Here is a 27,768-nt window from a genome sequence, read left to right as displayed (position 1 = left end):
GACGCAAGGTCTGTAGCAACTAATGTGATTCATGAGAAGCATCACTGTGACCCACTTCTGTCAGAGAACAATGAGCGGTGACAAAGCAGTTCCTGCTGCTTTGGCTTTGTGCTATTCATAAACATTGATTTTCGCAAAAAAAAAATCAAACCCTTAACAAATTCAAATTCTTTATTTTAAAAGATGTGAAAGATGAGGCCATGAGGCAAAAACACTTCTTTGAAAACTGTAAATGATGCAAACCCTTGTACCTTTCATAGACCAACAAACACATTGTATCTAGTAAAAATGAAAATTTCCTTTTGTTCATTAGTAGCTTCAAACTTTCCAGACGTTTCGCTCTCGCTTGAAACACACTGCTACTACTTAGAGGGATTTGATGATTCCTTTCACAAACGTTTGTCTGTCATATCAGAAGGATGTGTGTATCTGTGCATATATACTCTCATCAAGCACTTCATAAGGAACATTTTTTTACACTTTATTACACCTACTTATTCATGTGATTATCTAAACCGCCAATTGTGTGGCAGCAGTGCAATTCATACAATCATGTAGATACGGGTCAGGAGCTTCAGTTCACATCAACCATCGGAATGGGGTAAAAATGTCACCCAAGTGACTTTGACCGTGGAATGATTGTTGGTGGCACACATGGTGGTTTGAGTATCTCAGAAACAGCTGATCTCCTGGGATTTTCAAGCACACTAGTCTCTAGAGTTTGCAAAGAATGGTGCAAAAAACTAAAACAAAAAAATCCACAGAAATCCTTGTTAATGACTATATGTACGTGTGCATGTGTGTGTATTTTTGTGTGTGTGTGTGTGTGTGTGTGTGTGTGCCTGTGTGTGTGTCTGTGTGTGCGCAGTGGGTGGTGTAAACAGGGGTGGTGCAGTACTTAAACGATGAACGGGGAAATGGCTGGCGGTGGACATCATTACATGTTGGCAGAATTTTGGGTGCAATTCAGTTCTGGTGCCTAGCATACAGCATACATCAAAACACACACTGAGTCATAGATGCAACATGTCAAATCAATTTTGACTGGTGTTCTCCTTCAGGCTGAAAGGGTCTATCCAACAAAATATAAATAATGAACACTCCTGGCTCTGCTCAAATCGGAGTCTTCAGTGGGCAAAGATTTGGACTGCAACTGGTGCTCCCCCCATATGTACTTCTCTATACCACGCCAGACAACATTAGGCCAAGTGCTCATATTTTACCTTACTCTCCAATGCAACTGCTGAGGCCAGCTTTTAAGTGTATAATTTAATTACAGAGATGCATCAGAAGCCATCTCATTCTGCAACTGCGGTGAAGCCTTATGAAATATCTATGCTGCGGCAGAGATTGACTCATATATGAAACAGGTCCAGGGGCGAAACGGTCAAGGACTAACACAGGTGCCGGCCGAGTCAGAACCCATGGCTGAGGAGGGGCCAGCTGATCCCCCCTGCCCGTGGTACACCAGATCCAGGCCCATTCAGGTCACACAGCGATGAGGACAGAGGGTCCAGACACCACACGTCTCCAGCCCCTGAAAGGCTTTAAATCCTGGATTCATTCGTTAAGGAAAAGTGACTGGCTTTTAAAGGTAGAGCTGCATGAAAGAATACTAAGTATTATTTGACATTTCCCTGAAATTTTTTGTGTGTGAGATTTTTCCTGGCACGACTCATAATAACTCAAGAGACAAACCACTGGTGCCTTTGTGAACTTTCAGAGAGGCTAATGGACCATCAGTGCGCAGGACTGGCCCTGGAGAAAGCTCAAGAGCTGCACTGACGAACGGCAACTACGCTGCGTTTCCTTACCCCGCTGCATGGTGTTTCAACCACCCAAAATCTCCACCTCGCTTCCAGCTGATCCAAATTCACAGCCAAAAACAACAAACGCGGTTCATCACGGGCATCCAACGGTTTGGCTTTGCAGTTACATGTAGAAGCTTGACAAGTATTTTGCAACTCATTTAGTCCCAGGAATGTGCTGGGTGATGTCACAGCATTAGCCACTGTCAAGGGATGGTGGTAAAGCAGCAGTTCTTGGCCCTCGAGGACCGTGATTCGATGATTCCTGTTCCAGCCTTCCTGCAACCTGCAAATTTCTCACAGTACTTTAGATTTCTCACACTCCACTTTGACGTGGAGTCAGAGCATGAAACTCTCAGACTGAAATGTCTTCCTAGACTTGCATACTTAAAGGTTCCTGCTGAAGTGGAGATGACCTTTGACCCCCAGAGCAGTAAATACTTCAGGGAGGACCGTCTTCCTCCAGGCGGGGGCGTTTGCGTGCGTTGCCCAGAGCAGACGCGGGGGGGTCGGACGAGGGCCCTGGGAGACAAGGACGGGCGACGTCCCGGAAGCCATCACCCTGAAAAAGCATCGGTTGTCTTATGAAAAAACGACAAGGCATTTACAGAAAAAAGGTTCAGACACATTGCATGTGAGACAATTCCTTTGCAAAATGGCTGCAAGATAACTTGGATGCATTGTGTTATTGACGCAGCCCTAATCCAATAGTGGTAAAGTTGGTTTCATGTTGTACCTTAATGGTGCTCTTCTCTACGGACCAAAACACATTCCATTCAGACGCAGAAGGCACCCTATACTTATGTTTAAAACAAATCTCACGTACTACCCTGCTGCCCCATGTTGTTTATCCATTCTCTAAAAGTGATTAATAAGGCAGACAAATGGATGGTTTTCAGTTCTGCATCTGGCGAGTGCAGTTTCCACATTACTCCATGCAGAGAAAACCCCTGGAAACCACGGCTCTGAAGTTTGGAAACCGATTCAAATATGGTCACAGCATTCAAGGTTTTGGATACATCCACCAACAAAAAGCCAGCGCAACTTTGCTGTAGCGCAAGTTAATCTCCATGTGCCTTACCACAGAGAGAGAGAGAGAGAGAGAGAGAGAGAGAGAGAGGGAGAGACAGAGAGAGAGAGAGAGAGAGAGAGAGAGAGAGGGAGAGGCAGGGAGAGAGAGAGAGGCAGGGAGAGGGAGAGACAGAGAGAGAGAGAGAGAGAGAGAGAGAGAGAGTTTGCGTGTGCGAGCTTGTCTCAGTAAAGTCTCATCCGAGCTCACATTTCTGCTGGGGAGGCCACTTCATTCTGAAAAATACGTTCCCATGGGCCGCCCAAAACACAAACACCCTTCATATCAGCAAATGTTTACCATGGGGTGTGCACCAGCCATCAAGAACACGCGTTTCCCACCGCCAAGCGTGTGGTTTAGCTGGACGTACGCGGAGAAACGATGCCATTGTATCTGCTGAAGACCCGCTTTGTATATGCAGTGTGTAGAAAACAAGCTTGCATAACCACTGGGTGTGGAATACTATTTGTTCCTCCAGCATTATCACCGTATTGCCAAGAAGAATTATTATGAAAGAGGCAGACTTAACCCATTAAGGTGAGATCACAAATACGTGATTAGAATTTGTTCTCAACTGCCTGAAAAACGTTAAAAAAAACGTACTCTTTAAAAAGCCCACAAGTATAATTGCAGCTCTAATTAACCCTTTCAGAGTGCCATATGGCACTGGAGGGTAACTACCATAAAATCCCAAGTGTGCCATATGGCACTCTCGACTCTTTCAACCAATCAAAATGGCTGCTAATGCGTACTATTGTATGAGCTCCTATTAAAACCCTACTAAATTTCTTCAGCTTTCTCAACCAAAGCCAACACCCCTTGGGATTTGGGTGGAGACACATATTGGGCTTGGCACTGAAAGGGATAACACATTACCTACCAAACATACTACACTTGAAGTGACCTTCCTTTCTGTTAAGGGTGGCTAAATGCTACAAATAACAGTAGTGCTATAGCTTAAACATTTCACACAACATTTTTATAGATATTTATATTTTCACCATCTGCAGACAATAATGCAAACCCCCAGGGCATAGTAAATCAAATGCCATGCCCTGCTTGAGGAGACAGCGTTCCAAAGATTTAGAGAAACCACACCTGACTAAGGCAGCCGAGAGCCACGTTCCTGTCTTATGAACGTCTATCATTACGTTTACAATGTAGCGATCAATCTATGTATGATTGGGTACTTATCCTCTGTCAATCAAGCAATTTGCTGTGTCAACACAGTCAAGTTCTTATCTTTTAAGCTTCATCTTGCAAGAGCGCTTATGCAGCCATTTCTGCATGTGCTTTGTCTCAGCCTGCCTTTTGCCTTCATTGCACACAATGTTCATGAGATGTTGGGGAAGCAATTGAGGAGAACAGTACTGCATTGCCAAATCAAGAGAGTTACTAGCAGCTAAGGTACATGACTGGGACTCCAACTGTAGCCATGATAAGATCCACACAGCTGTTGCGCCCTTGAGCAAGGCCCTTAAACCCACATTCCTCCAAGGGGGATTGTCCCCTGCTTAGAGTAAGATAAATAATAAATTATCATTATAATCATCATTATCATCAAGAGAGCTTAGGAACTTCCATTGGGTTGTATACTCACAGTGATCTGGTAAGGAACTGTTGCCTCCTTGTAGGTGGGAGACTTGCAGAGAGACGCCAGTCTGGAGAACGAGAAACAGGTGAGCACTGCATTGTTCTGTTTGTTTTATACAAGGAGCCATGAAATAAGGCGGTGGTGGAGGTGGGGGGGTGGAAGAAAAATAGCAAATTGCAGACACAACTTAAGCCTGCTCTGTCCTTGACCTCGCCCATTTACTGCATGTTAGGGGAATGGAACTCTCCTGCAATTCAAATCTGCGGAAGACAAACGGCACAGTGAGGCGTAATAACTGCCGGCTGGAAGACCTTGGGCTTTTATAGGAGACCTCTTCAGACCGAACGCTTCTCCTCCTCCCCTCCCCTTCGCCAGGGACTAACGGTCAGGCGGGAGTTATTACAAAGGAGGGCCATCTTTAAAACGCCGGCCGGCTCCTTGGCAGAGTGACTCACTCCAGCGCCCGAGCGTTTAGACGGCACATTCAGAAACAAACACGCCGCCGCGCTAAGCGCCCTTCAGGCGTCGTTCCTGAGTCGCGGGCGTTTCGTTTCTGGTTTGTTGGCGCTTATTCTTCCTGAGATTACTTGGGTGGCCTGTCTGAAAAAAGGTGCTGAATTTATAGTAGATATTGGCCCCGGTTTCCTTCTTTTTTATGATTGCCTTATCTTATGTAGGTAAAATACAAGTGGAGTTGTTCACCGACAGAGAAAGTGTCCGAAATAGCCTTAGAATTGCTATTGAACGCGTATGTTTAATGAGTACTTCAGCATTTGAACATTTTCGATGTTTTGAAATTGAGCACACACCTCACAGTCAATGGGCTCTTCTGCAGGCGATTTACATACTGTATGCTTGGGATGTGAACGACTTTGCCTGGGTCATAACTTCCCATAGAATCACCCTAAAGTGCCTTTTAATCATCTAGTGCAGTAAGAAAACAAAAAAGAATAAATATACAAAATAAATACATTTAAAAATCATATTTAGACTTGTTGTTTTAATAACCGTCCACTAACTGCATGAGAGGCAGAAATAACGCTATAAGAGCCTTGTTCAATGTTAAGTACTGGTATGAGAACAATTATGCCAAAAATCAACCGTTTCAAATAACCGTGTTCTGAAGGACCCAGAATCAGGTTGATATTACTTACATAAGTGGTAAAATATTTAAATAAACCATGCCTGAAAGGGACAGAAGACTGGTATTTCCCAGAGTATGGAAATCAGTCAAGTGAATCTGAAATGGTCTCCCTACAGAAAGACAATCTGATAATAGTCAGATAAATCAAATAAAGATGGCCATCAGCACTGCTGTGTCATAATCGGTTGTGGTGAGAAGGAAAAATTGATTTTATTTACATAATTTCTCAAAACACCCCCCTGCACTGAAGAGTGGATGTGATTTGCTTTTAGAAATAAAGATGGTGAGAAGGCTAGCCTCTCCTGTAGGAATTGCACTTCCTCATTTTACATACAAACTGGTGGACAAATGTGCCTGGTTGAGGGTTATTTCTTGTTCTATATGCAGCACCCGTGTATTTGTAGTTGCATATCAGCAGTACTAGTGACAATTATCACAGTCACCCTGAATATATTCTGATTTAAAGTTTCAATGCAATGGGACATTTTTAAAAATGATGCATATAAATTCATTCATATTTCATTTTCAGACCTAAAACCATAAACTTTCAGGTACTCAGGTACTATTACTACATGTGTTTGAATGCTGAAATCAGGCCCTTGGGTCCAGTAGTACTGCTGGTTTTCCTTCCACCCCTCTACTAAGGGACTGACCTAAACCTAAAGCACCAGCTGAGTGTAACTCCAGCCAATGAGTGACCCTATTGGACTATGGACCATCAGGCAGAAGAGAAAGCCAGCACTACTGACCTTGAGGGCCAGATTTCAGTACCCCTGATTTAAAGGGCCAGTTTACCCAAAAATGTAATTAAAGTATGTTTCCACTTACCCAGAGTACTATCTATACTATCATCCAGATAGTTTCGTTGACATGTGACAAATGTTTAAAAGATTTTAGATGGCGTTTGCCGTGATATAATGGACTTCTCTGGACCTTTTACTTTCTGGTAATTAATCTTCTAAACTTTGAAAAACTAAACAGCAACGACTCTTTACAAATATAAAGGAACATCAACAGAGCTCAATAATGCACATTTTAATTGACAACCATTTCTTCCACAGTGAGAACTGGACAACTGTATCCACACAAGCAGACTTTGCCCAGTATTCTGGGCAAAGTGACAACTATTTCATATCAGTGTAAGTAAGTTTGTGAGTATATTTATATTTGGAAAGAGACGTTGCAGTCGAATGTAAATTTTCGTCGCATTCAAGAAAAGGGTCCATAGAAGTTTTTTTTATCGCAACGAACGGCATCGAAATCGTCAACTCTAGAAAATGAATCGCGTCTCAGCGAAACTATCTATGGATACATGCATGGATACATACAACTCCAGGTAAACGGAAACATGCTTTCATTTCATTTTTGGGTGAACTGCCCCGTTAAGCAATTCCCTGGTTACGGTCACATGATTTTCTCCCGACTACACACCAGGCTCCCCCAAGAAGCAGGCTGTTGTCAGGGAGAGCCGCTGATCTCCAGCAGTGTAGTGCTGTCTGTAGCGGGGGAGATTATTATGGTCTAAAGGCAGCTACAGTACATGGCTGGAGAGCTACATCTACCTGCTAGAGCTGCAGTCCTCCAGGTGCTGGGCACAGGTGGCACTGCAGCCACTCAAAAAGCACAAACAACTTTTCCATTTTTAGACTTTTTCCAGCTTTTTCTTTATGCCACATCCCATCTGCAGCATTATCCTCTGTCAGTTCAATTAAAGCTAGCACATGCACCCCCTTGTTTTTATTCCTTTCAAGATTTGCCAATGGGGAATTTCACTGAAAGCAAACAGGCTTAAATCTTAAAAACATTAAGTCTCATTACAAGACTTAAACACTTGTTAAGACAGTGCCGTCCATAGTTTTAATGCTAACCGGACAGTAGCGGTCTCAATTGCATCACCGGCGCGAGGTCATAAATTCCTGCTTACATTTTGAAAATCTGCCTTTGTGGTTGAAACTCAAGCCCTCCACGTCAACCCGTCCCCACATGCTATCAATAACGGTTGTTTTCCTCCCTGATTAAAGCTGGGAGCAGCAGCCCGGCTCAGTCTGAGACGCAGGGTTATTTGTATACACGGACTGTCAGGGCAAATTCAGCAAACACTGATGAATAACCGCACATGCCCCCTCAGAACCGCAAAACAAAATGGGTGGGGGGAGGCTAAAACTGCACACAACTTTTCCCCCAGTAATTTCTATCATTTCTCTTCATAGTGGAGTTGACAGAAATGCATGGGCCTGCATTCATGAATGCTTTTTAATCAAACTTTGTGATACTAAGAAAAATGGCTGCTGTACAAGTACTGAGACTGCGACCCAGTACTCTGGGCGTGGGGAATGCAAATCAACTCTGTAAGGGGGCGTCTGTAAAGTGCACGTCTACCTGTATTGCAGTAATCATAATTAACTCTGTAAAGGGGAGTCTGTAAAGTGCATGTCTACCTGTATTGCAGTAATCATAATTAACTCTGTAAAGGGACGTCTGCAAAGTGCATGTCTCTATGCGTGATAGTAAAGGGAACTGCCCATTTACCTCTGCTGTCCTTCCCAGTGCAGGATGAGTCTCTGCGCTGCAGCATGACCCCAACTTTCACCTGGGTACAGAGAAGGTCAAAGGCAGTGAGGCCCTTAAATCAGCAGCCCCTACCACATATGTCATATCCTGTAGCTCAGAAGCTTAACTTGGTTTGCAGTGCCTTGAAGGATCAGTGACAGAGAGGTAAAGTGCACCGACAACACATATTTAAAAACAGAAAAATACCATAAACAATAAACAAACCAATAAATACACGTAGTGCACAATTTATATTTATTAGTGTAATTAATAATTTCATAACCTGAGAAAATGGAAGTGTGCTTGAAATCTGATATAAATACTACAGATTGAGCTCTACCTATTTCAAATTAGCCATGTCCTTACTCCATCGCTCCCATCAAACGGCACAAATTGCCAACATTTCTATTCATGGATTCAGATGTTAAATGGTTTACTGGTGGCTGCATGCATTCTAATGAAGGCCAGAAGGCTGCTATCATTGCAGAAATATTAAGGGGCGACTTCAGAGAAAATCTGAAATGTGATTGTTTCTTACCTTTCGGTCTAGAATGTATGCATATTTAAAAAGAAAGGAAATCACTTTTTCACTGCTGCAAAAATCTCCATATCTTTCAACATTCCTTTCCCCGCTCTGACATTAGAGAATGACAACCTCCCCCCCGAATGCATGAGTAATGAACAAACTCCTGATTTATAACTCCAAGCAGCAAATCTGTTTTCTTTTCTATTTATATGTGATCCTTCAATGCACATACATTACTTTCTAGAAAGATCTGAGTCATTTATCTTTAACTGAAATGTTGATGCATAGATACGTTTTTGTTTAAATTCAGTGTACTCGGTCTTGTTTTATTCCAGTCTGTCTACAGTCCCCAAAATGCACTTAGAACTGGTTACAGTCCTAGCTTACCCATTAGCTCAAGGCTATTACTAAAATATATATACATTCAAATTCAGTAAGAGAGAAACCAATAATGTAAAGAATAGACCAAAAATGCATAGAAAAGATTGAGTAACAAAAATATGTAGTCATTTGTTCACAAAAGCTGGAGCAATGCGTTCTGGGATTTCTGAGGTTTAGCAGCCTGGAGTTAGATAGGAAACCATGAAGGATTTCCACATAATCAAATGACATAAAAAAGTGAAATGCAAGCAACATTTTTAATGTATTTGTTCACATAGCTTTGCACTACATTTTCACAATGTTTGAGATTAATATTGGTGTGACATTAGTTTAAATATTCATCACAAAGCCATGGACCTGCAACAAAGAAGGCTTTATACAATGAGCAAGTTTACTGCACATTGCAAATAAGATTATTCTGGTGGCAATGCTAACAAGTCTTAAACGCCATGAAGACTAAACCCTTCTCACATTACATTACTGACCATGTTTTTTATGATAGTCACTCCATCATTCAGAATAAAATTTTGCAGCTTAGTGTGATCTTAGTAAAGAGAGTAGATACGTATAATTGATCCTCTCACCTAAAGCTGGAACAAGCTTCGATTGGCCATTCACAATTTTTGTAGTCATCTGATTGGTCAGCACAACCTGAAGAGCAGAGTAGGTGTTGTTGAAATGATATATTCATGTGATTATTTCATTATTAATTGCTTATCATATTATTAATTGGTTATCCTTTACTAATTTCTTATACTATTATTGGTTGCTTATACTGGAGTGATCCAGAGCATACACACTTATTAAAGTATCATAACTTGCTTTGTATTAATGGAAACTATTTTCTGTAAACTGTGTGAGTTGAGATGTCTCTTTTCCTTCTCTGCCCTGCGGGCTTTGAAGGCCACAAGGCACCACGAGGCACAGAAACAACATGGTATCCGTTTATTTGAGAAGGAGCTGGTGCCTGTGATTCTCACAGATCATCAACATTCTGCGTCGACAGAGTGTTGATCTGGGAGTATCTCTCCCTGGAGACAGGGAACCTAAACAAGAGAAGCGAGGGCCCTTCAGAATGTTCCCAAAACATACATTCACGTGGACAGATACCTTAAGGGAGGAGAAAGTTAAGAAACATCTGTTGCAAGGAGAAGAGGGGTGGATTGTCTTTGAATATTGATTATTGGAAATACTAATGAATACTAATGAAGGGGCGTACATTTGTTGCGCTCTGTGCCTACATATATCCAGACAAAGGTCCTGGAAACTTTGTCCTTGTTTTTGCATGTAACTTGGACCCTATGCATAGTAAAGATTGAATTATTTTACTGTCTTTGTCTCTGAGTGTTTTCTTACAGAAATACATAAAAATTCCTACAACATTGGGGGCTCGTCCGGGATACCAATACCTCACCTGCACTCTCTGGAGAATCAGCGCTGACTGCAAACCGTGCACGGGTCGTCTGCGAGACGATATAGCTAAAGACCTCAGCCGGAGCAAGACAAGGCTCTTTGGGCTAAGTAGGAGGCCAGTCGGGAGTTTCTCCAAAAGAGGAGAGGAGCGGGCGGGTGAGTGACGGTATCTCTGAATTCGGCTTTTGTTTATGTGAGACAGAGAGAGTAAAACTAAAAAAAAGATGGGACACACTAACAGTAAAGGGGGATGTTGTTGTAACTGTTGTAAAGACTGTTGTGGGACAGATGACGTGACTTTGACTATGACTGGGGATAGTGTGGAGCGTCGGCATAATGGTTCGGGGAAATGGGAATCATTTTGGGTAAAGGAATTTGGGTTTAATGGACTGCTGAAGCCTGCCCATACGAATAAACTTATGCGTGATATAATGAGGCGGGCAGGTGATGACAAAAAGTTGTTAAAAAGGTTTGGTTATGAAGCAGCACTTCATTGGCATGAAGAAGCTGAGTATCAGAAATCTAAGCAGCAAGGTGATAAGGCAAAAGAGCAACAGCAACTGCAGTTGTTTTCAAGAGAATCTAAAGAGAAGTTAGATATTGAAGATATTAACGCGGTATTTGTATCACCATTGCCTGAATTGCCTCAGGCGCGAGTCGAGCTCCCCTTAAATCAAAGCGCAGCTGCAACGCCTAAACAGAATTCCAATCTATACCCCTCATTGTCAGAAATTGTCGGGAAGGAGGCATCTACGCGAACGTGGGAGCATTGTTGCACCTCACAACGTAAAGGGTCAGAACATAGCCCCCCACCTTACATTGATTTAGTGTCACCTGGACCATATAAAAATCCTCGAGAGCCTAGTAAACACTCGCTGATAAATAAGGGGCTCTCCCGGAAAGCAAAACAGCCGTGCGATCATAGTAGTGAGGATGAAGTTAATCCCGTGGGGCTATTAGCCCCACAAATAAAAGTGTCAGCAGCTGCCGGCGGAACACAGTGGGTGTATCGTGCGTGGACGGGCGGAGATATGCGCGCATCTATGGAAGGGTGTCCCCATCCACAGAAAGGATATCAGGCGTTTCATATGTGGTTTGAACCCTTTATAAAAAGTTATCGGCTAGACGCTACTGAAGTAGAACGTTGTCTGCGTTTGCTATTGAAACAACAGTGGTGTCAGGTCGCGGGAAACTGGACAGTAGAAGGTCGAGGGACAAATGGTGCTAACGCAGCTGCTGCCGCAAATGTGGCAGGGCATTTATGGCGAGAGAAGCCCGCTGATGTAAACGGTGATGTGTACTGGCGACCCTTAATGGCATTGTTAGGTCGTATACGCGATTTTTTTCATGGGCATTGTAATTATGCGCGTATTTACGATTGCAGACAGAAAAAAGATGAATCCTGTCTAGAATATTTAGACCGATTACAACCCGTTTTCGCTGCAAATAGTGGTCTCGACTTACCTAACCCGTGGGATGACAACGGTCTGTATGCCCAACAATTAAAGATAGCTTTTCTGACCGGGCTGCGCCCCGAAATTTCGCAAATGGTAAAGCAACACCTGTTGACTTGGCAAACTGGGGCATTCCAACCCATTAAAGATTACGCCTTACATTTTGAAAGCGAGATGCACGAAAATAAGGGGGGTTCTCCGCTGCATTACGACGGAGAGACTCAAGGGGCAGGGCGTGGTCAGGGAAACAGAGGTCGGGGAAACGGACGCGGTCGTGGTCGTGGGGGAAACGGACCATACAAGGGTGCTCGAGCTTGTTATGTATGCGGAAAGGAGGATCATTTTGCGCGAGATTGCCCGAATAAGTTTCAGCCTCTAAAACAAGAGGATAATTCGGCAAAATCTCTTTTCCATATTCCTGCTCATTTGGTACATGGGCAGTGCCATGTATCAAGAGAAGGGATGAAGGGGATCAAATAGATCAATAGATCAAAGTTACTATACCATTGGACTCACCACTTACCTAAAAAACTTTTCTAAGACATGCCCAACATGACAAAGTAATAATACACAGGGTGGGGTGGTAGCACAAAGGGGGGCAATTCCTACACCCCCTGAGCCATTCCATACATGCATAATGGACTTTATACATCAAACACCATGTGAAGGGAACAGATATGTATTGGTAATGATATGACCTTTCTCTAAATGGGTAGAAGCTTTCCCAGCCACATCTATAAATGCAATCACAGTAGCAAAATGTCTGAGTAGAGAAATCATTCCTAGGTGGGGGATTCCAAAGGCATTATATAGTGATAATGGGCCAGAATTTAGGAATGAAGTCTTGACCCGCCTAGGAGCAAAATTGTTAGTTAAAGAAACATTGCACATATCATCCACAATCAGCAGGACTGTTGGAGAGAACTAATGGAACCCTAAAAGCAAAATTGCGCAAAGCTATGGCAGAAACTAAATGGAATTGGATAGCATGTCTACCATTGGCATTAACTAGCATGAGAATAACACCACAGCACGGATTGGGGTTGTCACCTTATGAAATAATAGATGGGAAATCATTTGAATTACCACATTTATTGCAGAGAACACAAGTGGAAGAAGCGACCCTGGCAGAATATATGAATAGAATGTTAACTAATAAAAATGAGATTCGAAATGTGCTTCCTCCCAGATTGCCAGCGGAGCTGCCACCAGGAGAGATTAAGCCTGGAGATTGGATCCTGGTGCGAAGTGTCGGTAAAAAGAAAAGGTGGGAGTGAACCCACGTGGAAGGGTCCATATCAAGTGCTCCTGACCACACCTACTGCAGTGAGAATCCAGGAGAGAGAGACGTGGATACATCAATCACACTGCAAGGTAGTACCGCCTCCGGTTGCTGGTGTGTAGGTGCATTCCAATATTATTTAAAGGGTCAGGATAGACTTGGAGAGAGTCCAGCTACAAAGGGGGGCGCAGCATATAGAGCTCGTCCGTCTCAAACCTGGTGAAGAACTCTCCACAGTCAGTAGAAACTCCAGACCGGTTCCCAGATATGCCTCTCTCTGCCCTGTTTCTGTTGTTCATAGGGACATGCACGGTCAGTGCAGGTCATATGCCAACCTCGCCTAGGGCTAGAAGATATCTGGGGGCGAATGATTACCTATCTGAATCTGGAAATCCTGCACACTTATATGCTACTAACTCATGGTGGAAATATGCGAATAGATCAGCACATTCTGCAAACCGCACTGAATGTTATGTGTGCACACAATTGCCGGCCTCTATATCTACACCCAGGGTAGAGGTGATACAAGTCGCAGCGCCCACGCTAAGTGTGAATAGTACAATAAAGTGCGATATTGCGGTATCTACTGCTCGTAGTACATTAACATCAATGGATCCCAGTACACCCCAACCTGATAATGGATTTTGGGTTAAAATATTGCACCGACAAAGATGGATATCTGAAATTGGGGAATATGAGTTCTAATATTCCGCTCATGGTAGTCCATTATAATTCGGGGCAGAAGTTTTGGCGTCAAGGGAAATGGCACTGAATTTGTGGGAGTAACCCAGGGGTGTCAGGGGAAACTACTGATTTTCTGTGGATATCCGCTCATAACCGAACAGTCCTTTTTCACCGGTAAAGAGAACAGTCCAAATGGCACGCTATGTAACCCATCGGCACCGCATTGAGCCATGGACAGTTGGTATTGGTTGTGTGGACATCGGATATATGTGGCATTACCACCGAACTGGGGAGGGGTATGTGCTTATGTATCTTCACCAGGTTTACGTACATTGTGAGCACACATGAGGCCACGCGGGGGAGGCGAGACGCCAGTGCGCCTCATGATTCTATCTGGGGCACCAATGTCCCAGATGACGCAAAGTTGTGGACAACCGGACAGAAGGTAGCCCTCTCCCTATTTCCTTGGACAGGGGCGGGGAAACTAATATTACGTTTAGAGACTGTGACCGTTTAAGTGCACTTATGAGACCAGCAACATAACTAGAAGCATACAGCGACAGTTGACTGCTTTACGGCTAATGACGCTGCAAAATCGGATGGTGCTGGACCTGTTGACGGCGGCGCAGGGGGGAGTGTGTCATATCGTGGGAACCTCGTGTTGCACTTACATACCAGCAAATGATGAGAAAGGCGGAGAAATAGATCAGGCTTTGCAGCGCTTGAAAGACCTGTCGGATGCACAACAAAACGACTACGTACTTGATGACTCCTGGTGGCAGTGGCTCATTTCTGGGGGATGGAAAGCAGCAATAACATCTGTACTGACCCTCATAGTAACAGGATTCGCAGTACTGTTCTTCTGTAGCTGCTGTGGGGTTCCCATAATTAAAGGATTGATATCAAAAATGTTAAGTGCTAACCCGCAATTTCAGTTGTTTATGTTACAGGACGTCAATGAAGTAATCGCTCCATCTGACACGTCGGAGAAATCATACCAAGATGCGATATGACCATTAAATTACCTGTTTCAACAATAAAGTACCTGTGAATGAAGCACATGTCGAAAATCGAGAGAAGTGGCATGTTAGCGGATAATCAATTGAAAAGAGAAGGGAAATGTTGTTGAAATGATATATTCATGTGATTATTTCATTATTAATTGCTTATCATATTATGAATTGGTTATCCTTTACTAATTTCTTATACTATTATTGGTTGCTTATACTGGAGTGATCCAGAGCATACACACTTATTAAAGTATCATAACTTGCTTTGTATTAATGGAAACTATTTTCTGTAAACTGTGTGAGTTGAGATGTCTCTTTTCCTTCTCTGCCCTGCGGGCTTTGAAGGCCACAAGGCACCACGAGGCACAGAAACAGCATGGTATCTGTTTATTTGAGAAGGAGCTGGTGCCTGTGATTCTCACAGATCATCAACATTCTGCGTCGACAGAGTGTTGATCTGGGAGTATCTCTCCCTGGAGACAGGGAACCTAAACAAGATAAGCAAGGGCCCTTCGGAATGTTCCCAAAACATACATTCACGTGGACAGATACCTTAAGGGAGGAGAAAGTTAAGAAACATCTGTTGCAAGGAGAAGAGGGGTGGATTGTCTTTGAATATTGATTATTGGAAATACTAATGAATACTAATGAAGGGGCGTACATTTGTTGCGCTCTGTGCCTACATATATCCAGACAAGGTCTTGGAACCTTTGTCCTTGTTTTTGCATGTAACTTGGACCCTATGCATAGTAAAGATTGAATTATTTTACTGTCTTTGTCTCTGAGTGTTTTCTTACAGAAATACATTAAAATTCCTACAACACAGCAGTATTTATTTGGTCACTGTTTATTACAGGTTTGTATATTGGTAATATAAATACAGTATGACCTACAACCAAAGCATTCTTTAAATGCTCTAAAAGGCTCTAAATGCTATTTGTAAAACGATTTCCCACATGACATTAAGAATTTTTCTGCGTAATTATCGGATGACTTTGCTCAATGTTGAGACGGAAAGCTGACCACAGGAGGCGGAGAGGGAGGGGGAATTGGGCTCTGGGGGCACTCCATCACTGCGCTTTGCAAACAATTTGTGGGCATTTTAGATACAAAAAGAAGGAAGGGGACGTTGAAGCATGTGGACCTTTAAGTAGCCATTAGCAGCTAGCATAGTAGTAGTTTACCATTAGTAGCTAGCTAAACAAACATGATCTGTATATATACTGTAGAAAGTATTCTATAGTTATGTGTATGCCAGTGTGATGCAAGCGCAAATGGTTCTATTGGTTCCTTATTAGTCATCAATTTGATAAGGAAAGGCTGTCTTTGGGACCATTATAAATGCTATCATCAATAGGTATCATCCCATTTTGATCTGGCACGCATAGGCATTGCATGTCTCCTATAGTTCCTTGTGATATACAGGTAGATCTATTCTAGTGATTCTATTTCCACAGTAATGGCTATGGTGCCATTATGTGCATAAGAAGTAAATCTCCTTCATGTCCACTGCTATTAATGGGATGCAAATTGAAAGGTGTCTACAGTAGAACACCTGCTTGGAACATTCCTTCCTGCTAATGGGGTCACATGTACATTAGATTACATGTTATTATAGGTCTTTAAAAACTCTCTAGCTAGGAAAAAGCTGGGTTGAGCTGTGCCTTCCTGGCACAGCATGATTATGGCTATTGTTATTTTAATGCCCTGAACACTGGAACATTCAGATTCAGAGGCACCCACTTCCCTCCTCTGATATGAAAGTGTTTAGACCAATAACGCACACAGATAGGAAATCCATAATGTTAAGGGGCTGTATTAAATAAACACCCCACTGCAGCCTTCAACATTAGCCATCGCCATCAGCCATCATGTTGACATTCTACCAGTTCCATTGCAGCCACCGCCATCATCAATAAATCTGACAGCCTACTGTTGTGTTCTGCTAGCTCACTTTACACTGGTTGTCGACAGCTATGATGTTTTCACTCATTAGATTAAGCAACGATGCTCTGGTTCAGTTGTAAGCAGCTAATTTAGCATGCTAGCTAGCCGAAGTGAATTTGTATGTTCAATACGAAAAAAACAAGCATAACAACTACATTTCTCATTCAAATCAATTCACTATATGGGAATGAATACACGTGTCAACCATCGAGAAATGAACCTCTGCGATTCTCTCACTTGGCTAAAGTGAAGCCGCTGTCATTAGTTACAATGGATTTGTTCACTCAGCGTCCGACGGCTGATGTTGATGGCTGCAGTGGAGCCCTGTCATAACTCAGAAATTCTATCTTATCCATACAGTAACCATGGTCATTTGAGTTAGGACCTGATTTAGGGAAATTGGCATTACAGAACCATTTTCCCACCACAATCAGAAGCATCCTACTTGCCAAAATTCCAAATAAAGTGGCATAACTTTAGGATAACCCTTTTGGTGTCATTGTTGTTAACGTTAGTTAAGATTAGCTCCTGCAACAAAAAAGATTTTTAAACTTTCAACTTTGGACTTAAGATGTAATATGGCCCATGGTCTTCAATGCATTCTGACTGGAGTCCCTGCTAAAGGGCAACTGGTAACCCCTTATAATAAGATTGAATTTTGAAGTGGCATGAACTAACTAACCAACTAAGTTCATCAGTACAGTATTGTTGTATTTGTACATCATGAATTCATGTTCAACAACTTCAGTAGTTAATGTCAATTCTTACTAGAATGAAAAATGTTTACATATTTGTTTATGGTTAACTAATTCTAAGTTTATCCTATGATTTGCTGATGTGTAAATATTCAAATAGCCAATACATTAGTTAGTAGTTAACAAATACATTAACTAATGAAAAGTAAATCACATGCTTAATTAACGTGTTTGTAGATCAATTAATTAATGTTAACAATTCATGTACTTTTATTGTAAAGTGTGTGCTTGTTTTGCACCCTGTCTGTAGGGGGCTGAACAGGGACTTACCGCAGTACTGTGCTGGACGGCCATTTTGAAGAGTCGCAGGGCGAGGCCGCTCAGAAGCCTCGTCCTCTCAAACAGGTCCTCGAAGTCCCGGCGAAACGGAGAGGCGATGCTGTCGATCACAACCAGCCGAACCTGGCGACAGGGTGTTGGTACAGCAGGTTAAATGGTAAATGTGTGGCATTGATATAGCGCCTTCATCCAAAGCGCTGTACAATTGATGCTTCTCTCACCAATTCACACACACCAACGGCGATTGGCCCCCATGCAAGGCAGACCGTCAAGAGCAATTGGGGGTTAGGTGTCTTGCTCAGGGACATACTATGTGGGAAGCTTACCTCAGAAATACTAGAGCTGGCAATCTCCGTGTTTGTGCACCTTTTAAAATTGTGCTATATTGGTGAACCACTGTGTACAAAAGATGGATTCACCGTAAAGGCTTAACATGAACAGGCGATGAAAGTGTCAGATCTCGGTTTCGTACATCGTGTCCTGTTACTCATATGTTGCTGCTTCGCGTGTAGCAGATTGCGCGTGGTAAAAGTGCAAGGATAACGAGCTGGCTAAGAGAGCCCCTTGTGAGTACAATAAAACTGGAAAAAAAGAGACTATTTTTTTCTAAAACTGATAGATTTAATCATCCTGCTGCCAAAAACAAAATCTTGTGAATAATTTTCTCCTTAGCGACCCAAACGCTGCAACTTTACATCAGTAAATGCACATGCCTCCGCTGTTATCCTAAGAGATGGTCCTGCAGTAGTACAGCTTGTCCGTCTGCCCTGGCCTGTGAACGGTTCGCACTGTGACAGATTTATGAGTATTTGTTCCAAGCCATCCCGATCCCATCACCAGATTGTACTGGACATCATGCAGTTTCACAAAGCTTCAATTTCACGTCATAACCATAATCGTATCTCGGGGAAGAACTGAAATTTCCGGAATTATGGACAATTCAGAAACGGCTGTTCATCATCCATACTGTACGTTCTGCATTACGGGAGAATGCTGCTGTGACCCATATTACATGCATGCAGGTCCATGGCTTATTATCAGTGACCCCATATATTGTGCATGTTGCCTCAGTAAATAAATTCAGGTGGTAAAGTCATCATAAAGCCCTAAACTTAAAGGAACAAAGACATGGCTAACCCCTTATACCCCCCACCCACCCCCCACCCCCCACTCACTAGCGAGACCGGAATGGGTCCCAGCTAGTGTCCAGGAAGCCTCTGGATGCAAGTATATTTAAGCCCAGCTTCAAAGACATATCACTTCTCTAAAAACTAGTGCTCAGGAGTCTTGCATTCTCCGGTGATTTAAATATTTAAAAAATATAAAATGTACAAAATATATTAACAGGCACCAAAGACTATGCAAGAATGGAATTTAAACCTTGTGAACATAACATATTTAATTATTTGCTCATTTCAGAGCAGTACCCAGCTACGTTATACATTGAAACAGACTGGACCAGAGGATGGTGACCTCTTTTGCTGTAATACTGAAACTGAAAAGGGCTCTACCATGTAAACCAGTCCCGACACCCCCCTTCCTACCCCCATCTTGGATTTTCTCCAAAGATCTGCACATGGCTAATTGCTTTTGTCCTTTTCAAAATCACAGGATTTCTGGTATAGACAGAAACATAATGCCATCCCCCTGATGTAACTGCAAGTTATCGTCGTCTGAGAAAGTCAAGACCGTTGAGGCATATTTTTAATTGCAGTAAATCCTGCGTTAGTCTTGTTATTTTGGGGCCAGTGCGTTCTTCCTCCCAAGACTGGGAATCGTACCTCGGGGTGCTGCGCCAGGAAGTTTGGCAGGAGGTAGATCTCAGCCAACAGCTCCACGTAGTCATGACAACGGAAGAGGAAGAGGTTGGAGAGGATGGTTTCCACGGTGAACTCCTTCAAGGCTTCCCGCTGTTCTGAAAAACACATTCCAGGCATTAAGGTCATCTGCTAAAGCTAGAGCTGGTAAATATGCAGGAAAAAAAAAAACCCATTTCCAACACGACATGCTGTTATGCACACAAACGGTTACTATAACAATTATTTTTTACATAACTGATTTCTGTCTACACAATCAAGAGAAACTTAAATGGCTTAATCACATGGAAATAGAAATTGAAAGGTTTCCCCATTCATCAAATTTGAATGCATTTATATCATTTTGAAATCTGAACAACTTAAATCTTGCTACCCCTTAATAATTCAGTTTGTTCTCAACACCCTTGAACGTTCAGAATCTGACCCTGTGGGAAAAACCTTGGTAAAGATTGTACCTTTAGCATGGTTCTACAGAACCCTTTAATATCCTCTTAACTTCAAAAAGTTCCAAAAAGAACCAACTAGTATTCCAAAGGTTAGACGCAGAAATGTTTTTGAATCTACCGTTTATGACAGGGGTGTCAAACTCCAGTCCTGGAGGGCGGCAGTGTCTGCTGGTACCTGTGGTTTCCTTTCAATCAGCAGCCAATTAAGGCCTTGAGAACAAAGTCTGTGGACTCTTTAGAAGGGCTTTGAAATTCATCTCTCGTGCTGATGCACACCAAAAGCCAGCAGACACTGCGGCTCTCCAGGACTGGAGTTTGACACCCCTGATGTATGATAATTATTGCATTTAGTCTTACAATTCCCATTCATATACTTGAAATTGAGAAGTTTCATGTATAAATCAGATAGGATAGTAGGGGCTCAGTAGATACAGGAGAAACACCAAATGGAGTACTGGGTCAGAAGTGAACGCAAGAGCAGTGGGATCAACGAAATAACGGAGACGACACAAGCCAGGCATGTCAGGATGTTCTCAGCAGGTACCTTAATATAATAACATCCAACAATGAAGAAACGGCAGAGGGGAGATAAAATAACAGTGGCGGCATGCCAAAATCCACTCACTACATCAGATGAAGTATCCCTACCCCCCCACCATCTATAAACAGCATTAAGCATTGAAGGGTCCTATGGGAACGGTCACAGGAAGGCCGCTTCATAATGTGGAGAGTGGATTAGACCGAACGGCACCAGAAACACACAAATCACGTAGTTGACACGTCCAACGGCATTCCACCGCAGCCATCGGAGCGAGCCTGGGCCGGAGCCACTCCACTAAGAGCCCACGCTGCCACACCCGTTTGTGTATCACAGCAGTGAGGGGGGGGGGAGGAAAAAAAGATATATAACTACAATACATATAGAGGAGCCAAGGACACCGGTAACCATTGCATAGCAACCGGACTAAAGGATGCCTGTAACGGGGGGACGATCACACGCTTGTGTTCTTTTGATCTACCCAATTCCATGACCAGAACCCCTCCCTTCTCCGCCATGGCCCACCCTTCAGGGATTAAAAAGCATTGTATGGGATATGGCGACACCGCTGGGTTAACCGTTCTCCTTCACGTCACTCTGTAGTGACAGCCAATGTCAATGGGGCACCTATAGAATTATGATTGACATAAGGTAAATCGCACTCTCCTCCAAGCATGTTACGTTGCCTGGTAACGGTTGCAACCTGTAGAGTGAACTGGATTTGGCTATGCAAATGAATGCGAATGAAGTGGTGATGAAATGTCACCATTGTCACAGCCCTTTTGACTTTCAGCATTAACACTAGAAAAGCTGTATAGTGTGATGAAGACTTTAGTGTGATTAATTATTGCGGGTAAAGATGTGGCCTACAAGACAAAAGCAGCGAACTCTTTTTACAACATCATCACCAGAAACAAGCGCAAAACATTAAATTAAGCCATACACACATATCCAAATTGAGTCCGGCCCTAGCCTATTAAACTATTGAATTTTATTTCAAAAATTCAATTTGGTTCACTACAAGTATTGGGTTTGTATATGCAGATAAAGCAACAGCATGCAGATAAAATATAACTATCTGTGTGAACTAAAAGAGCTACAAGTTAGACTAGTGCTAGTTTGGAGATGGCTAGGCATGCCCTACAAAAGTAATAAGCACTACTAAAAGATGTGTCTTGGTAATGGTTGCCATTTATATAGCACCTTCATCCAAAGCACTGTACAATTGATGCTTCTCATTCACCCATTTGTACACACTCACACACTAACGGTCATTGGCTGCCATGCAAGGCATCAACCAGCTCATCAAGAGAATTTGGGGGTTAGGTGTCTTGCTCAGGGACACTTCGACATACCCAGGGCAGAATTGAACCAGCAACCCTCCGACTGCCAGATGACTGCTCTTACCGCCTGAGCCAATGTTGCCCCATATGCAGATGCAGATTTAAGTCTTAAAGTTAACTTACATCTGCATCAGTCCATGTGCTCTTCTCTTCTTTAAAACTTTTCCACTGATCGAAACAAGATCACTTTCTATTTTGGCGGATTTGCTTAGAGATCGTTACTTTCGTTTACTTCTTTTAGCGGCCTGAGCCAAGGTTGAGGGATCCGGGGAGTATTTTACAAAGCTAGATTAGTGAGTTAGCTGGATAACTGTGCCGGGTAAAACACTAAACAGCTTGCTGTAGCCTGCATGACAAAACCAGCCACTTGTTGGTCGGTTGACTCATCTTCTTTATTTATTTTTTTGACACTATCATCAATCTGGTTTGCTTGCTATTCAAAACAATGGGCCTCATGTAAGAACACTTTCGTATACTTATCGTGAATTTGTCTTACTTTCTTCGAATGAAGGACTCGTACGGGAATGCCAAGTCGGATTCAACAAACTTCAGAAAACTGTCCTAAATGAAGATGTCCGTTATAATACAGTATTTACGGTACTGTAGGTGGGTTCTGTCAGATAGATGGCCTCGTTAATGGGATTAACGAGAACAAGGGACATAGTTTTTTTTTCAAAACATAACAATATGACGGACAGTTTATAAACTCTCTTATTCCTCCTAAACAGTCCACTAAAATATGTTTCTGAAAACATTTCAGGCAAGAAATAAGCAAGGCATTTGCTGAATCTTAATTAATATCAAGCCTCTACATTAAAAATGAATGAAATGCGTTGTTTACATGATTCATACGACAGGTCAAGACCACTCACAAATGTTGTTCCTACCTCAGAAAAAATTTGAAATACAAGGAAATTGGTGAATGCACCAAATTCTCTTAAATCACTTGTAACAGAACAAATATGTTCATGTTATGTTCTCGCACGAGGCCCAAGGTATTAGCATGTCTGGGGAGACTTTACATGGACCTGACATGCGAGCTGCATGAAATTTACAGAAGGTCAGAAGCTGAGGCAGCAGCTGCAGCTACAAAGAAGTTACGGTCACAGGACTTGTGGCCTTATCACAACCACTACCGGAGACAAAACGCAGTGTCAGGTCGGCAAATGCACGGAGAATAAAGCTGAAGGTAAGTGCAACCGATTTGTGTTTGGGTCCTGCTGAAGCATACCACTAAAGCTGCGTGTTCTCAGCAGATTTTGTTGAGTAAGAGGAGAGAGACGATGCCAGAAGCGTATTAAAGCTCCAAATAGTTCAGAGTTCAGTTTTGTACCTCAGCCTATATAACAAAACTGCAACACTTTAGAAACCAAATTGTAAGGTGTTCAGTTGCATCCGCTACTTCAATAAAATAGTTTTGCAGCATATAATTTCATAATCTTTATTACCCTATTGGTCGCTATGGGTGCATAATCAGTGACACGGATGAGGTAACTAATTGGAGGTTTAAAAAACTGCTGTAGGCAGGAGCTTTAGATGGGATCATCTACATTTTGCTCCTACAGTAGTTGACACCCCCAGCCCTATTGTCCTGCACCCAACCGCTCAGACTTCTTCACATCAGTGGCTGATGGGCCAGGGTCACGTTTTGGTGAGACAATGTGACAATCGCTCACCAAACTTTTAAGGCTGATTTCTCAAAACCCCTTTTGTCAGACACACATAACTTAACAAGCCATATCACCATCATGAATTAGCTCTGATCTTTCAGATGTACACCAAATGAAAAACAAATAAATCTTCAATGATACCCCCTTTACCACGTTGTCACATTTATTTGGATATCACCAAAGCTTTGCAGAAAACTGTGAATGGTTCCAAATCTCAATGTAGTAGACCATCTGACTCACTGATCTGCCTGTAACCGAGCCTTCTCAAATAATTTTCAAACTCCTCTTTATATCTCTGCTGCTTTGGTACCATGTTCACAAAAATGCAGTTGATTACAGAATTCCGAGCAGTGCCAATGTCTATCTATTCTAACATCCTGCTGATGGTACTCATAAGGTCTCCTGTGGAGAGTCTCTGATATTAACCACAATCTCCGTACTGCAGTTCTGCCAGGCTTTGTCTTTGATGTCACACCAATTACCTGGATCATTTGAACCTTATTTCACTCCTTCTACGGGTTATGATTTTTATCACGCTTCTGAGACATTTATTCCTGGATGCTTTCCCATAACCTTAACCATTCCACATACAATTTCACTATTCCTTCCTGCTAAAGCTCCCCCCACTCACTCTCTCCAGTTTCATGTGGCCTCGCCGTCTCCAGTCAGCTTCAGTGAGAAACCTATATTATCTCATTACCTGTCGTTCTCTCTGCACAACTCTACTGTGCCAGAGAATCAATAGCTTTCCTTATTTTATCATTTGAAGGTTTCATACTTTTTCCAATTATCGTAGTTTAGAAAACTCTCTGTCGATATTTTTATCTCGCCTCGATAATCTCATAGCTTGTCTTTCATATACTCTTATCTTCTCCAACTGATTCAGCTTGTTCTAATTAATAACTAATGTACATAATCTTACTATGAATAAATAAATAATGCATTAAAACACAATGCTACGCTTTCATCCCTCAAGTTAATTTGCTTATTTCATGATTTGAAGGACATTTATAAAACGTTTTTTTCAAATGTATTTGTGCTTACAGGTTCAAAGGTTCAGCCCTAAGCAAGTACACCATGCATTTTCTTATTTTTATTTTCTTAAAGGCCCAAATTAATCAGTGAACTGAATGTCATTTTGCATCAAAATCTGATGCCGGTCTGGAAAAAGAATGTGGAAAACACATTACTTTTCCAATCCATAAATCTCAACACTGCCAAAGCAAGAATATAAACTGTTATAATGCAGCATCGATTGTGTCCCTAATAAAGGCTAAATTATATTGTTTTCATTTATCTAGAAATAATGGATGCTTCTGTGCTTCTGTGAACAGGGGGTGAAGTTTAACATACCCAGGGTATCTGTGCATAGCCTGGCTTCACAAAATCAAACAACCGCTTTCGATATCTGGGCAATATACCCAGATTTAAAATAACTCAGCTTCGTAGGGCGGCCTATAGCGTAGTGGTTAAGGTACATGACTGCAAGACACAAGGTTGGTGGTTCGATCTCCAGTGTAGCCACAATAAGATCTGCACAGCCGTTGGGCCCTTGAGCAAGGCCCTTAACCCTGCATTGCTCCAGGGGAGGATTGTTGCCTGCCTCGTCTAATCAACTGTAAGTCGCTCCGGATAAGATAAGAGCGTCTGCCAAACACCATTAATGTAATGTGGGAAACCCAGGGTTAGAGCTGAAGTTATCTTGCCAACCCCGTGATCTCGCTTCATAGTACACCCCTCCCCCCGTCCCACAGAAAAAACAACCTTGAATCTCTCATGACATTAACTGCATTTTGGCAGACGCTCTTAACCAGAGCGACGTACAGTTGACTAGACTAGGCTGTGGCTACGCTGGGATTCAAACCACTGACCTTGAGGGTCCCAGTCATGTACCTTAACCGCTACGCTACAGGCCGCTCTCCTCATTCTTACCCGCGTCCTCTGCCAGCAGGCTGCAGTGGTCTACGGCCGCCTGGGCCAGGTCTGCAGCCCGCTGGACAAAGAAGCCGCCCTCTGTGTCTATGTACACCGCTTGGCCTCCTAGTCCACCGAAACACACTGGAATCTGGACGTCCACAGCCAGCTGGATGCTAAGAGCACAGGAGAGAGGATTGTGAGAGCTCAAATTCAATATCTCTGTTAAGTGATTCCTCCAATAAGGCCAAAAGCATAATCATATTACCATACTCTTTCCTTTATTGGTATCCATCTGCAGGATTGTCCATTATCCATCCTACTTACAGAGTTCATATTCATAATGCATGGCATCAGATCTACAGTGAGCAACTAAACAACAAAACAAACCTCCAGCTCTTTTTGAGAATTAGCTTCTTAATTTAAGGGGGGGGGGGGGTATTTTCAGCAGTATTCAGAACAAATGTATTCTCTTGTTTTGGTTAATAAAATGTTTTCAAATTGTGCAGCAATGTAAAGACAGTACAGTATTTGCATTTGTGCATTTGACCCAGGCTGGTTCCAGAGACACTGCCCGACCCAACCTCACCACAGCTGGGTTTTGCCCACACCAGGGGCTCCACAGATCTCCATGGTCTTGCCCACGGGCACGCCTCCCCCGAGCACGCAGTCCAGGTCGGAGCAGAACGTGACTATGGAGCCCAGGGCCTGCTCGCGCTCCAGGAGGTCCAGGGCCGTCAGCCTGCTCGCTACCGCCCTCCCCTGGCTGGGTTCCGACTGCACGGCCTGCAGCACGTCTTCCGCTTCCTCCTGGGAGATTCCCGCCTCTGCAAAACACCGGTCACAGCTGGGGTATCTTCAAACGGGAAGCCCGGTCAAATTGAGCACTTGCGTGTATAACTGAAAAAAATCCAAATCATGTAGCGTGCGCCTATGCCTAGAGCCAGACTCCTACTGAGGTTGATGATGCATGCCAAGCGATGCCAAGCACTGCTAGCCTACAGAGCTTTTTGTAAGATTGGACAGAAGATTGTAAAAACTCAGTCTCTTGTATTTCTCCATTCACTGTTTTTTTTTCTACAAAGCATTTCTGTAAGACATTATAGAAATAAAACTGAACTGATATTTTGAGATTTTGAAATGTACTTTGTGAGATTAATTTTGGACTCTCATACACCTGCTTGCATGAATAAATTCCCCCTGTTCTACCCCAATAACAGCGTGCATACTGTGTTTCTATCGTAATGGTAGGCTATCATTGGTAGCCACAGCTAACTGTTACCTTTACTGAGTTGCGCAGGTCGGAAGTCACTCAGGTCAGCAGCGGAATGAAAGCCAGCATTGATCAGCCGCACTTTCACAGCGGGGGCGAAGGAAAAGCTCGACAGGGCTCTCTGCATCCTTCACTTCACCAGATCCCCACTACCAAGCTAACAACCTATCTCAGAAGACAAAAATACTTTTAAAATGATTTTCTCTGGCTAGTATAATTCATATAGCTGTTCAGCTGAAACGATTAATTCCTCAACGACACAGTCCATCATAACTTAGGAGAACTTCCACTAGTCATTCCACTGCAAACCCAATAAGGTGCGTGCAGGGAAATAAACATGTAGCTAACGTTGGTTCGAGTATATTTTTACCTAACCAATTTAGCTGCGGAATGAGAAAAATGACGTTGCTTGCTAACCAGCTGGCAAGTGCCAAAAAGCAACTAAACTAACGTTAAGGTTGTTAACTAGCCAAACTAGTTTTCACATTAGTAAACCAAATAAACGTTGCAAAAAAATGACGCGCTAATCTTAGGTGTTTAAACAAACAGTCTTAAGTCAAGAAATGTGCAGTATTCAAATAAGTGTGTTGACGAAATAAACTCACCAAATATTTTGTTCATTATAGACAGAATTAACTATTTGCAGATGAACTGCGCAGCAGCCATTTTTGATCATCCCTCCAAATCTTCACTGGAGGAGTGGCTGTTCTGCGATTGCAAAAGCTGACAGTCCGATACCGCCCCCGTGTGGTCCACCTAGGGAGAAACATGGCAGGGGACATTTTCCAAGGTGTTACCGTGAATTTTTAGTTGCAAACATTGTGCATCCTGTTTTACATTAATCTAAATAAAATGTATACATTAATCTTTA

The 27,768-nt window shown here is 42.7% G+C and overlaps 1 protein-coding gene across 2 annotated transcripts; it reads right to left on the bottom strand.

The window, feature by feature from the left end:
* Positions 1-118: 118 nt before the first annotated feature.
* On the bottom strand, positions 119-27,587 carry rad51c (RAD51 paralog C). Of its 2 annotated transcripts, XM_061249287.1 has the most exons (11): positions 27,503-27,587; positions 26,907-27,062; positions 26,214-26,451; positions 25,893-25,943; positions 25,643-25,800; positions 19,678-19,811; positions 17,888-18,019; positions 9,657-9,723; positions 8,145-8,205; positions 4,478-4,538; positions 119-2,370 (listed from the first exon to the last, which is right to left on the bottom strand). In XM_061249287.1, exons 2-11 carry the CDS (start codon positions 27,022-27,024, stop codon positions 2,251-2,253), a joined length of 1,140 nt encoding a protein of 379 aa, XP_061105271.1. In that variant the 5' UTR covers positions 27,025-27,062; positions 27,503-27,587; the 3' UTR covers positions 119-2,250. The 2 variants fall into 2 exon arrangements, with proteins under 2 accessions (XP_061105271.1, XP_061105272.1); XM_061249288.1 differs by lacking the exon at positions 25,893-25,943.
* Positions 27,588-27,768: the final 181 nt, after the last annotated feature.

The sequence above is a fragment of the Conger conger genome, chromosome 7 (assembly GCF_963514075.1).
Source record: "Conger conger chromosome 7, fConCon1.1, whole genome shotgun sequence".
In the NCBI taxonomy this organism is placed as follows: domain Eukaryota; kingdom Metazoa; phylum Chordata; class Actinopteri; order Anguilliformes; family Congridae; genus Conger; species Conger conger.
Note: the sequence above shows the minus strand (reverse complement) of the source record. Positions and strands in the feature narration are given on the sequence as shown.